The following is an 11,615-nucleotide window of genomic DNA, read 5'->3' as shown; positions in this document are numbered from 1 at the left end:
ACAAGTATTGTTCATTCTTATCAATGTACAAAACTGGTCAAGATAATTATGTGCGTGCATGTAGATAGAACATTCTGGCCTTGCTGTCCCACGCGCAAAATCCATATCCTGCATCACATTTTCTTGTTTGTTGTATCTTTATGAAGCGTCTTTATCTGTTGAAGAGGTCTTCAATATTTAAAGAGGTTGGTCCATCCAAATTTTGATGAACAATCCATTGTACTCGCCCCTTTCACTCGCTTCTTTATTAATCCAACAAACCCTATCACATCCCAATATGTTACCAACTAACATGAATCTAACTCAATTTAAGAGACCCCAGATCATGACCACTGACAGTGTAGACACTCGGGATATTTCATCTTCACTTGTCAATCTATGTAAGCATCTGTTTCTGCAAATTGGACTCTTGTTTTTGACATATCTGTTAAGCCCCCTCTGCTTGTGAACCATATCTCATTAACTTAATTGTCAGTTAAAAAAAAAAAAAAGCTGCAGTAAATTGTCACTATTATTCAGAGAGCTCTGAAATGAATTTGCCCTTTTTTTAATTATAAATTCATGAATATGAAAGTTACATTTCAGATCTTGAACATATTGATGATGACTGGGAAAGTAAAAATCAACACAAGTTGCAGTGTATTTGGTTTACAGAGTTTCATCCTACAGTTCTCCAACTAATTTATGTGTATGAAAGAACTCATATTTGGATTTCATAATAACTTTGAGGTTTCCAACCGAAACCAAGACCAATTTTTTTCCTATTGAAGTGGCCATGTAGGATTCCAATAAGCAAAACTTCCATAACCTTCTTGTTCAGTCCTTTCCATCCCTTGGATTCCATCTGTGCTAGTACTTCTCTGCAACACATAAGCCTCTCATTAGCTGGTCAAGAAAAGTTCGTATGTATGTATGTACATGTGTATGTATGTATGATACGTCTCAAACAAGTACAGAACGCGGATGACAGTAAAGGGGTACCTGCATAGTTTGGAGGGTATCTATCTGGTAGGTGTTGAAATCAAAATGCATGCTTGCTGCTGAGAGCTTCATGGAAAGGAACTTTTAAAGAAAAGGAGGGGAAATTTAATATCAGCAGGGAGGATATATCTTATAAACTAATGTGGGAAAATAATGAATTATACCACCACCATATTAATCACCTCAATCTGTTGCTGTAGCGATAGAACATAGTTTATGATCACGTCTAACATAACTGCCATTCCCATTGCCTGCAAATTCATAAAAAAGGGCCCTACTTTGTTACAAACATGTACTAAACAAACATATTATAACGTCAAGGGCTATTCTGATTTCTGATCATTTAACCTTGTAGCAGCCTGGAACCAGGTCCTGCAAATATCTCAGCTTCTCGTTGATTCTCTCTCTTCTCACCTGGCAATTTAAAAAAAAAAATGTATTATCTCGAACCTGGGGGCTACGAATTTTATAATGGGGTTGGTTTTTGAGCTCGTACCCGTTCTGCTAAACTGTGGCTATCAGTAGCTTGACCTCTTTTTGCCCTTACATGGATTACTTCTTTCTGTTTCTCTTCAATCCTGCTATTGTTTCTCTTCCTTTTCAATCCAACTGCTTTCTGTTAATTGCAACAACATAATAACAGAAACCCTTAATTTTTATTAAGCAATGAACTTCAAAAACCAGAACAAGTTTTTTAAAGCATAAGATAAGATAATTTTCTTAACCTTTCTCATTTCTGGAAAATCTGCAGAATGCAGAGAAGAAGAATTCTCCCCTAGGCTTTCTGATGACTGAATCAGTGGATGCTTAAGCCGTTGATCCATGATGACAAATCCTTGATTGCTTAACTAGAGAGACGAGAGACGACCACTTTCTTCAAAAAGTTTCAATTTTCATGCTTCATTAATTCCTTTTTATAGACTTGATATATCAATCATGTTGGCTAACGAGTTAGATACAAGGAATGCAGTTAAACGCGTTGGAACCTTCATATATAATGCTTAGTTGATGCACATATATTTGGATTTTACAAAACAACAGCAGTGTACTCTATTTAATTTATAATATATGTGAGCTTTATGTTATATGTGTAATTGGACCTACAAGATTATAAAAGTATATACACAATTGAATCATTGAAGATTGGTTCAATTGGTAAGGGATTGGCTCATATCACACAACAATATGGCTTTAAAACTCACTATTAATGTAAATATCGAGTGGTATAAGTATATCTTTATAGGTACTTTTGAGTCGTAAAACATGCATTATGACTCGTAAATTCTTGATATCTAACTTATCTAAATTTCCGTCTATCAGAATATGCATATTGGAAGCATAATATTTATAACACACACACACATCAGACCTTAGCTCTGAAAGTAGCATAAGAGAAACATAACTGATTAAGAATGAATGATGTTTTATATAATTTGGTTAGAAAGCTGTGTCGGTCCTACGAGCCCGGAGCATTAGTTCATGGGAGACATGTATGATTGGCCAAGATGCATTGTATTACTTTCAAGTTCTTCTAATGTGGAGGGTCCATTAACCATTATATATACTTTCACAACCACCACAAAATGCATCCCTTCAATCATTAAATTTATGTACATTTTTTGTTTTCGATCATTTCATAAAATTAAATACGCCTTATCTTGTTGTTCTATTAATTGAAGATAAATAATGTGTATTTTAATTTTAAGTATTTATATTTTTAATGCACCCAAAACTTTTCTCCATTGCAGTGAAAGTCAGTTGTAGATCTGGATTATCAAATTAAATCTGGAAGGTTTAGATTTAATGTTTTATTATTGAAACAAGAAGGCTAAATTAATTTGAACAATGAAATTTGGATCCTTATGATTAAGAACCACAACGAAAAAAAACGTGGAGAAAAACCGCAGTAGTGAAAAGATAATGACAATATTTGAGTGGTTTTGAAATTTTTAAGTGTCTTCTTATAAATAATCATTACATATAAATCGTTTCGTATGCAAATAATTTCCTCATGGATATTAATACGCTTCTCATACAAATTTGGATGTGTTTTTATTTTATAAAAAATAAAGAAAAAATATTGTCGGTGAGTTATTTGATTTAATTTTTAATAAAAAATATATTTTATTTAAAAAATTATACCATTACATTTTTAATATAATTTGAAAAAAATTGCCTCCCCCATTAAAGATCCTGCTGGTTCTTTGTTTTTTCTTTGGTCTTTTGAAACAAAAGGATAAATTAATTTGGACAATGAAAATTTGATATTTATGATTAAGAACCACAACGAGGAAAAAAAAAAAAGTTGGAGAAAAGTTGCGGTAGTGAAAAAATAATGAAAAAAGTCATGTTGAGTTTGAGAATCAGTAAATAATGTTCCCACGCATCATTTTAAATTTTATAAGCGTGTAACATAATATTCTACTTTATGATTCTCCATCCCGGAAAATTCAGCATCGTTCAAAAGCTACTTAAAAGATCAAAATTGAATACATAATTAAACCATTCATGAAGCATAAAGCTACCTTCCATGCCTAATATAAAAACTAGATAACTAATTTTTAAATATTAAGAAAATTAGTTAAGTTAGTTATTTATAATAAATGAGTAATATCTTCTCTAAAAAAAACACCCTTATTTATCATATACATTAGAATAAAAATCATTTAACGTGTGCAATTACTATGTAATTATTTTGTGCAAAAATAAATAAATTTGGAAGACAAAGTGAGTTAGAATTTATTTTTAAAATCTAATTATATCTCTAATTAGTTCTTAATTTCTTATATTTAGGATTGGCAGGAGATAGTATCATATAGTAGGGTCTCATATGGGAGGATGTAGTATTCCCCAATCCCATGTATATGAATTTACCCAATTTCAAATAACAAGCAATCATTTTTACTAAATATTCCTTTAATGAGTTTTATCAATCTTAATTCCATTCTTTGCCTCTCATTCTTACTCAATGTTTTGTGGGGACCTAAAAGTTTTTTTTAAGGTCAATATAATTATAGATAGGGGACATATATGAGGTACATATAGAGATATGATATATCAATTTCTCCAATTTTAAAACTTGACTATAATTTCGGTGGTTGAGTGGAAGCAAAACTGTCATCGTCCTTATCCAAAATTTCCAGAACTTAATTAATTTAATGGTTTCCTTAACTTGACAAATTTGTTCAACTTTTATGCGTATGTATGGCTCAAATCAATTTAAATTGAAACATGTTAAAGCAAATTTACTTTTTGATGTAAGAAAAGCAAATTTAGTATTGAATCGAACGGGCAGGAACTTAAAAATAATCCTTGTGAAGCAAGGCATGCCCAAATGGAACTTGGTATTTAATTAAAAATCAAGTTTTACATGGACTCCAGAATTTATTGAGAAGTAACACATGAAGCTATTTTACGTGGAATTCTATTTATAATTTTTACTCACATTTAATTTTGATTTGTCTATGGATTGCTTGGTGAAATGGAAGTATAACAAGAGACAGTTAAACTTATCAAAAGTAATGGAATTTTCCTTCTTCGGTTCATTAAAGTTTTAAATCCACACTTCTTTCACAATTAGGAAATAATTTACGGAATAGAATCTAGATGAGTTTTCCTTCCTCATTTTTATTGTATATTTACACAATTACGCTTAATAATTATAAACTAAAGTTCAGTTGAAATTATATTTTTTTTTAACATTAAAAGATACTATATTTATTTATTAGGATTTGTTATTTTATATTTATTAGATGAACACATAACGTTCAAATCACCTAGCCAATCCATGTTGATCTAGTTGGTGAGAATTTAGCATATAAAGTTGTTTAAATTTTACAAATAATTTAAAAGCTTTGCAACATTGGCAATCCATAAATACCTTTATAAGTGTTATTAGTCTTCGGAGATGTGTTGTCAATGACAGATCTTTCTCATTCAATCCAGAAAAGATGACAAAGATTTTTGGTACAAGAAAGGATAAGAATTTTATTTGGGTCAGATGTGAGATGGGTATTGCATATTGGGCCTTTGATCCATACTAATGGCAAATATGGGCCTACGGCCTAATGGGCTGATAACTTTAGGCCAGGTCTTAAACTGTCACATCTGAAGAACTGTGTAAGGGTCAAATAAGCTCAGTTGTTCTAATCATGTAACACAAAATCAGGCCCAAAAAAAAACACTATATAACACAAAAAGGACAAAACGTGTTATTTCACTATGAAAATTTACGTGGATATATTATTATTATTATTGTTATTTTAAATGATTATTATATACTACTTCTGGTGTTAATTATAAGACCTCGTTTATAGTTTACAAATGAGGACTTATAATTAGGGCCGAAGGTAGTATATCTGAATAATTTGAATAAGAAAATAATATAAAAAGAGGCGCACAAGACTTTCCAAAAGCGTACGTAGTTGCATTATATTTTGAGTAAGATAGCTTTCAAATATGGCTATCATTTTGACAATATGTCTGAAACGAACCATCATTATCGTGGATTCTAAACAGAATCAGAGCCGTTGATATACCCACAAGGGTGGCTGGGGTGACGGTTGGGACGTTCATAATTTTGGTGGCAGCATCCTAAGATTTAAACGGTCGCTAGTCACTACCAACTCATGAAAAACTGGCTTTCCATTTGCTAATTTGCCGACGGCCTTTGATCTTAAGTTCTCTGTATTTTGCCATCTTTTCAAATTTTCTCACTCCTCCCATATGTTTGTGTTTTTGGCTTTTTTTTGTTTTTGTTTTTATGTTCAGTCAAACACGTCTCTCTACATTTGCGAACACTGTAATCAGCTGGTTTCTGTCTTAATCTTTGGTCACGCCCTTCTGCTTTTTAAGAACGTGTAATTTAGTAATTTTAATAATTTATTTCTAAATTTTAAGGCGACGTCGTTTTCACTTCTTTTATCTCGCTCAACAGTGTGTTGTTATTTATTAATATGCTTGCACAGTTGTGGTAAAGAATGCAATGATTATTATAAAGAGGGCTCCAACTTTATCAGATGTAAGCGGGATCAATATGAAATGGGGACTTGAGACCTGCGACCAACGCTTGTTTATTTGTAACTTGGCCTCTATCTATTGGCCGGCTCTTTCTTTTTTGATTACAAATATTTAAATCAAACATGAGACCTTATTCATATTGCGGCTAGGATAACAAGCTATTAACAGAAATTGAGATTATATAATATCTATAAATTAAAGGAGGTTTATAAGATTATGAAATAGGGAGGGGGAAATATGTAAAAGTAGTGATATGGGAGAACTTCCCCAACATTAGATAAATATCTTGCTCGATTACAAATTGTTGATCAGTAGAAATGACGTTAGCCAAGGATTTCTGTAACAACCTGTTAAGGAGAGTAATAACTTGTGGTGATTTCCTATCTACCTACCGTTTTAAATATAAGAGTAAGTAAAGAAATTTACTTTAATTTTAAATATAAGATTTCAATTCACTTTATTTATATAAAAAAAAATCTAACTTTTCTTTTTCATCAGTTATTTCAAATAGCTTATTAAAATAAACTGCTTCAACACAATAGTGCTCACATATTTAGCTTTGATTGATAGTACTCCTTGTAAGATCTATTAAATTAATTTGAGTATATTAAAAAAAACTAAATAGATTATTTAATTCTAACATATATAGAAAAATAAAATTGATTAAAATCTTACATTTAAAACAACAACTAACTTCCTAACTAGTTCTTATATTTAGGATGGGAGGGATATTATTTTTATTTCAAATACATACTTTTATGTAATTTGTCGTGTTTTGATTATTATGGTCAAATCATAATGAACAATATTTCAGTAATTCACAATATAATACTACATCTTATTCTAAATATAAGATGAGCCTACTTTATAGTGCAAAAGTGGATTTTCTATTTACAACTGGAATTAGTATAATACTACCTTTTGTTCTAAAAATAAAAGCTAATTGATTAATTTGAGTAAATTAAGAAAACAAGTTAAATTAGTTATTTATAATAAATATGTGTTGTCTTTTCTAAAATATCATTGCTAATTAAGTTTATTGGTTAGAGCTATTATTATTAGAAGGACTATCTTAAAAATAAATAAATAAATATGAGAGACAAAATGGATTAGGGTTTTATATTTGGAACCAAAATAAAAATTAAACAAGGTCTTATATTAAGGATCGGAAGAGGAGGTAGTATATTCTCTCCCTATTAAGTATTAACCAACTATTGTATAGGCCGAATGCTCCAATACAAGATTTTTTTAAGGTAAAAATATGAAATATATATCATTTATATTATATGCCCCTATGGATTTCTTAAATGGATAAGGTTTAAATACTCGCTGATAATATTACCTCCGGTGCTTAATATAAGGCTTCATTTAACTTTTATTTTGATAATAAATATAAGATCTAAATTCACTTTGTCTCTAATATTTATATATTTTTTTAAGACAATCCTTCTAATAGTGATACTTGTAGCCAACACATTTGATTAGTAAGGATATTTTCGAAGAGATAACACATATTTGTTATAAATAACTAATATAAATTATTTCTTTAATCTTCTCAAATTAGTCAACTAATTCTTATAATTAGGATCGAAGATACAATAAAAAGGCAAAAAATACTCCTATTTATTTGACCCAATTCCAACCCCCCCCCCCCCAAAAATAGAAAACCAAAAAAACGCAGCTACCAAAGCCGCCGCGCATCAAGCTTTGATTGTTTTCAGGATGGACCACGTACAAGATTATCTCACCCGTTCATCTTCCCTCAACTGTGCTTTATCTCCGTATTATGAATATTAAATAAATAACTACTTAATTAATACCACTAAATATTAATATAAATGTCTAAACACAGGGTAGTTGTGAATTCGAGAAAGGTAATGAATGTGTGAGTTATTTAAAAAAAAAAAAAACAGAATGAGTTTAACAACATGGAGTCATCAGTTGTGTTTTTAATTTATACAGAGGATAATCAGTTAAACTACAATTCTTAATTCGACCAAATAGAGTATTAATTAGTTCTAAAATCTTATAGTTAATCCAAGAGAAATGAGTCTTCTTCGTTGTCTTAATGCTAAAATTACCACAAACAAATGTTGATCCACTTTAATAATAATGCAATGCAACCCCACGTCATGCTCTTTTTGGTCATCTGATAGATAAACCAAAAAGAAAAAAAGACAAAAACTAGATTATGCTTATTAATAATATACTATCCCCAATTATTAATATAAGAATTATTTAACTAATTTGAGTAGATTAAGAAAACTAGTTAAGTTAGTTATTTGTAATAAATATGTGTTGTCTTTCCTAAAATATCCTTGTTAATTAAGTGTATTGATTAGAACTATCATTATTATAAAGACTTATGAGAGACAAAGTGTGTTGGGGTTTTATATTTAGGACCAAAACAAAAGTTAAATGAGCTCTTATATTAAGAACTGGAGGTAGTATTAAAGTTATTAAAAGTGTTCATTTATTCACCATAACTGTAGCTGCGAATTGATCTTTTCCTGAATTACACTTAGTATCATAATTTTTACTCATTTAATGATCCGCAAACAAGTCTAATTACTCCAATTAAATAGAGGGTAAAATATATATGAAGAATATTTTGAATGCAAATGATAGAGACTAAGGTAAGTCCTTTGAAATACGAGACTGAAGTAGTATCTCATTGGATCTGCCAATAGGAAGACTTCATTCATGATTAATTTGTAAATGTTTCTACAAATTTTTTTAATTAATGATGATGGTTGTTCCCTTTTTCGTGAGCCTATGCCACTCAGTTCAACTTGGAAATTTTTTCCTATAAGATAATGATCATAATGGATACATTTCTAGTGTATATGAATATTTTATTTGGAGGAAACAATTCAGAAGGAATATGAGAAAATGATCAAAAAAGAATCTTAAAAATAGGAAATTTCAAAAAGGGCAGCTACTAGTTCCAAATGACAGGGAAGGAGGAAAAACCTGAACTGGAATTCTGAAAACAAAAGAAAATGATCCACATCTTCATGTGTAATGCTCAGAAAAAAAATGTTGTTATTTTGTATTCCAATTTTCATATCAAATTTAGTTATTTTCCTAAATGGACGTATGCTTTCACCTGAGAAAAAGATATTATCATTCTACATTCCAAACTTGTTAATTTATTGCAATCTTATTATTCCTAGATCAAATCTAGTCATTTTCTCAAGCTAACACAAAGGGATATTGGTCATTTCCCTACATTTTCATAATTCCAGTTCAGGCTTTCCCTTCTTCCTTGTCACCCAGAAGTGTTAGCTGGCTTTTTTGGAATTTCTTATTTTGAAGGTTCTTTATTGGTCATTTTTCCAAAGAATATCTCCTAGAAAAAGGATATCTAAAGGAAAAATCTAATTTGGACTGTGGCATGTGGCCTTCTTATTTATTTTAGCAGCCTGCGCTCTTCCTTTTTCTCGTGTGATGAAGTTGTGAGTAAATAAGTAGACATCCTCCCGTTTTGCTTCATTGATGCTTGTCCAATGGCTCATAATAAGTATGAACATGTCTCTGTTCTCTCGAATATTTTCATATCCAAATATAATATGCCTGAATCCCATTTTTTTCCTGTCAAAAAATATGCTAAATCTATGTTTTATTATATCATTTCTACATTACTGTTTCATTATATTTGTGCAACTTAACCTGGGCAAGAAAATATATCCACTGTAGTACCAAACCCTATCTCGAAAAATTCCATTATAGGCAATAGCATTAGCACCTATCTCACACTTGTTCAAAGTTCAAATCGAAAATAAAGTAAAAAAGGTAGTTACTTGTTAACAGATTGATATATCCACGTGTCGGTTAATGGTCAAAATTTACTCCGTTGTGCACCAGATTATTTTTCATTAAGACCCCATTTTGAGATATTCTCTTGATGAGTATATAAATAGGTATGTGGACAAGCTAGCTCAGAGATCTCATCATTGAGAGTTCTATTCTATATACATATAGAGCTTCACTTTCACAGCTTTATTATTAGCATTTAGCATTAATTCTCTTGCTGATCTGATACATCAGTTGCAGAAGCCCGCAAGAAACTGAGCCATGTCTGCTATAACAAAGAGAGGTAATAAGATGAGTAGTAAAGAAGAAGAGAACAGTACTGAGATGAGAAGAGGCCCTTGGACTCTTGAAGAAGACAGCCTCCTCATTCACTATATTGCTCGCCATGGTGAAGGTCGCTGGAATATGTTAGCCAAAAGTGCAGGTACGTAACATCTCAAAAGACTCCCTGTTTAGTACAGAAAGCTTTACTGATAACTGTATAGAACTGAAACAAGTTATTGGTTTCCGGTTTAACAATTCAGGATTGAAGAGGAATGGGAAAAGTTGCAGACTCAGATGGCTTAATTACTTGAAACCAGACATCAAACGAGGAAACCTTACCCCACAAGAGCAGCTCTTGATCCTAGAACTCCATTCTAGGTGGGGTAACAGGTAATATAGCTAATGATCTGTTCATGTTTTAGCATGAATTCGTTGTTATGTTGTGGTGAAACTAAGTTTGGGTTTGGTCGTTTTTAAGGTGGTCGAAAATTGCTCAGCATCTGCCAGGAAGAACTGACAATGAGATCAAGAACTATTGGAGAACCAGGGTGCAGAAACAAGCACGCCAACTAAACATTGAATCTGGAAGCAAGAAATTCATAGATGCGATTCGGTGTTTCTGGACGCCAAGATTACTTCAAAAGGTTGAACAGCAACAGAACTCTTCTTCTGCAGCCACCTCGTACTCTTCTCTCACAGACACCAATAATCTTCATGTTTCTTCTTCATCATCTTCTCCAATGTTGTCAACCAACTACAATAACAACTCTGTTATACCTAATTCTCTGTCCTGTTCCCCATCATCATCATCTTTCCAGCAGCCCGCTGCAAATTTTTCCAGCACTTTCTGCTCCAATCCCAGCAATTTTCCCTCTGATTCTTGGAAATTCTCGCAGTTTCTGGAACCTTCTCCTTTAGAACTCCCAGCAAGCCATTGTTATATGTTGGAGAACAATGCTTGTTACGGCAACCCAATTCAGGAAAACTTGTTGGTGAACAATATGACTACTACTACTGCTGGTGGTTGTGGAATGGATAACTGGAACCTGCAGGAACCGGCGACAATGATGGAAACTTACGACATGTTGCCGTTTAATTATTATCAGCCAACAGGAGAAAGTGACTGGACGTTAGGAAACATGGCAGACACTTTATGGAACATGGAAGCTCTGTAACAGAATAGGCATTCGCATGCATCTCATGAAGCAGCTTCTTTTTACCATGGGATGGTCAATTGAAGATTCATAATAATACTATTGAGATTAGTGTCTCTTTTTTTCTTAATTGTTACAGTTTTAATTAAGGTTAATTAAGGTTGTTAGGGATAGAACTTACTATCATGTATCCCATGCATGTCTTTCTTTTGTGATTAACTTAATATATATTGTTAATCATCTTTTATATATAGTTTATCTAGCTAGAAATGACAGTTGAATATGGGCTTTATTAGCTTTGACAAGACTGTAATTTGACCAAGAATGTATTTTGGATCATATGAGAGTGCATTGTCCACATGCTGCTCTGTTTCTATTTTC

At 31.7% G+C, this 11,615-nt stretch overlaps 2 protein-coding genes across 2 annotated transcripts; one reads left to right on the top strand and one right to left on the bottom strand.

Moving 5' to 3' along the window:
* Window positions 1-549: 549 nt before the first annotated feature.
* On the bottom strand, window positions 550-1,805 carry LOC114749654 (transcription factor BEE 1-like). The gene is made up of 6 exons (XM_028938194.1): window positions 1,707-1,805; window positions 1,478-1,597; window positions 1,330-1,395; window positions 1,164-1,232; window positions 982-1,062; window positions 550-860 (listed from the first exon to the last, which is right to left on the bottom strand). The coding sequence occupies exons 1-6, from the start codon at window positions 1,803-1,805 to the stop codon at window positions 762-764; spliced, it is 534 nt and encodes a 177-aa protein (XP_028794027.1). The 3' UTR covers window positions 550-761.
* An 8,170-nt stretch (window positions 1,806-9,975) lies between these two features.
* Window positions 9,976-11,615, top strand: LOC114749655 (transcription factor MYB62-like). The gene is made up of 3 exons (XM_028938195.1): window positions 9,976-10,240; window positions 10,341-10,470; window positions 10,559-11,615. Exons 1-3 carry the CDS (start codon window positions 10,078-10,080, stop codon window positions 11,253-11,255), a joined length of 990 nt encoding a protein of 329 aa, XP_028794028.1. The 5' UTR covers window positions 9,976-10,077; the 3' UTR covers window positions 11,256-11,615.

This window comes from Neltuma alba, unplaced genomic scaffold, assembly GCF_004799145.2.
Source record: "Neltuma alba isolate B1F8T4 unplaced genomic scaffold, ASM479914v2 tig00006107_pilon, whole genome shotgun sequence".
In the NCBI taxonomy this organism is placed as follows: domain Eukaryota; kingdom Viridiplantae; phylum Streptophyta; class Magnoliopsida; order Fabales; family Fabaceae; genus Neltuma; species Neltuma alba.
This window is presented reverse-complemented; position numbering and strand designations above follow the sequence as displayed.

Coding starts and splice junctions, on each gene's coding strand:
- LOC114749654 (XM_028938194.1), bottom strand. CDS start 1,805: ATGGATCAACGGCTTAAGCATCCACTGATTCAGTCATCAGAAAGCCTA. Junction 1,396..1,477: donor GCCACAGTTTAGCAGAACGG/GTACGAGCTCAA, acceptor TTAAATTGCCAG/GTGAGAAGAGAGAGAATCAA. Junction 861..981: donor ATACCCTCCAAACTATGCAG/GTACCCCTTTAC, acceptor TATGTGTTGCAG/AGAAGTACTAGCACAGATGG.
- LOC114749655 (XM_028938195.1), top strand. CDS start 10,078: ATGTCTGCTATAACAAAGAGAGGTAATAAGATGAGTAGTAAAGAAGAA. Junction 10,241..10,340: donor TATGTTAGCCAAAAGTGCAG/GTACGTAACATC, acceptor TTAACAATTCAG/GATTGAAGAGGAATGGGAAA. Junction 10,471..10,558: donor CATTCTAGGTGGGGTAACAG/GTAATATAGCTA, acceptor GTCGTTTTTAAG/GTGGTCGAAAATTGCTCAGC.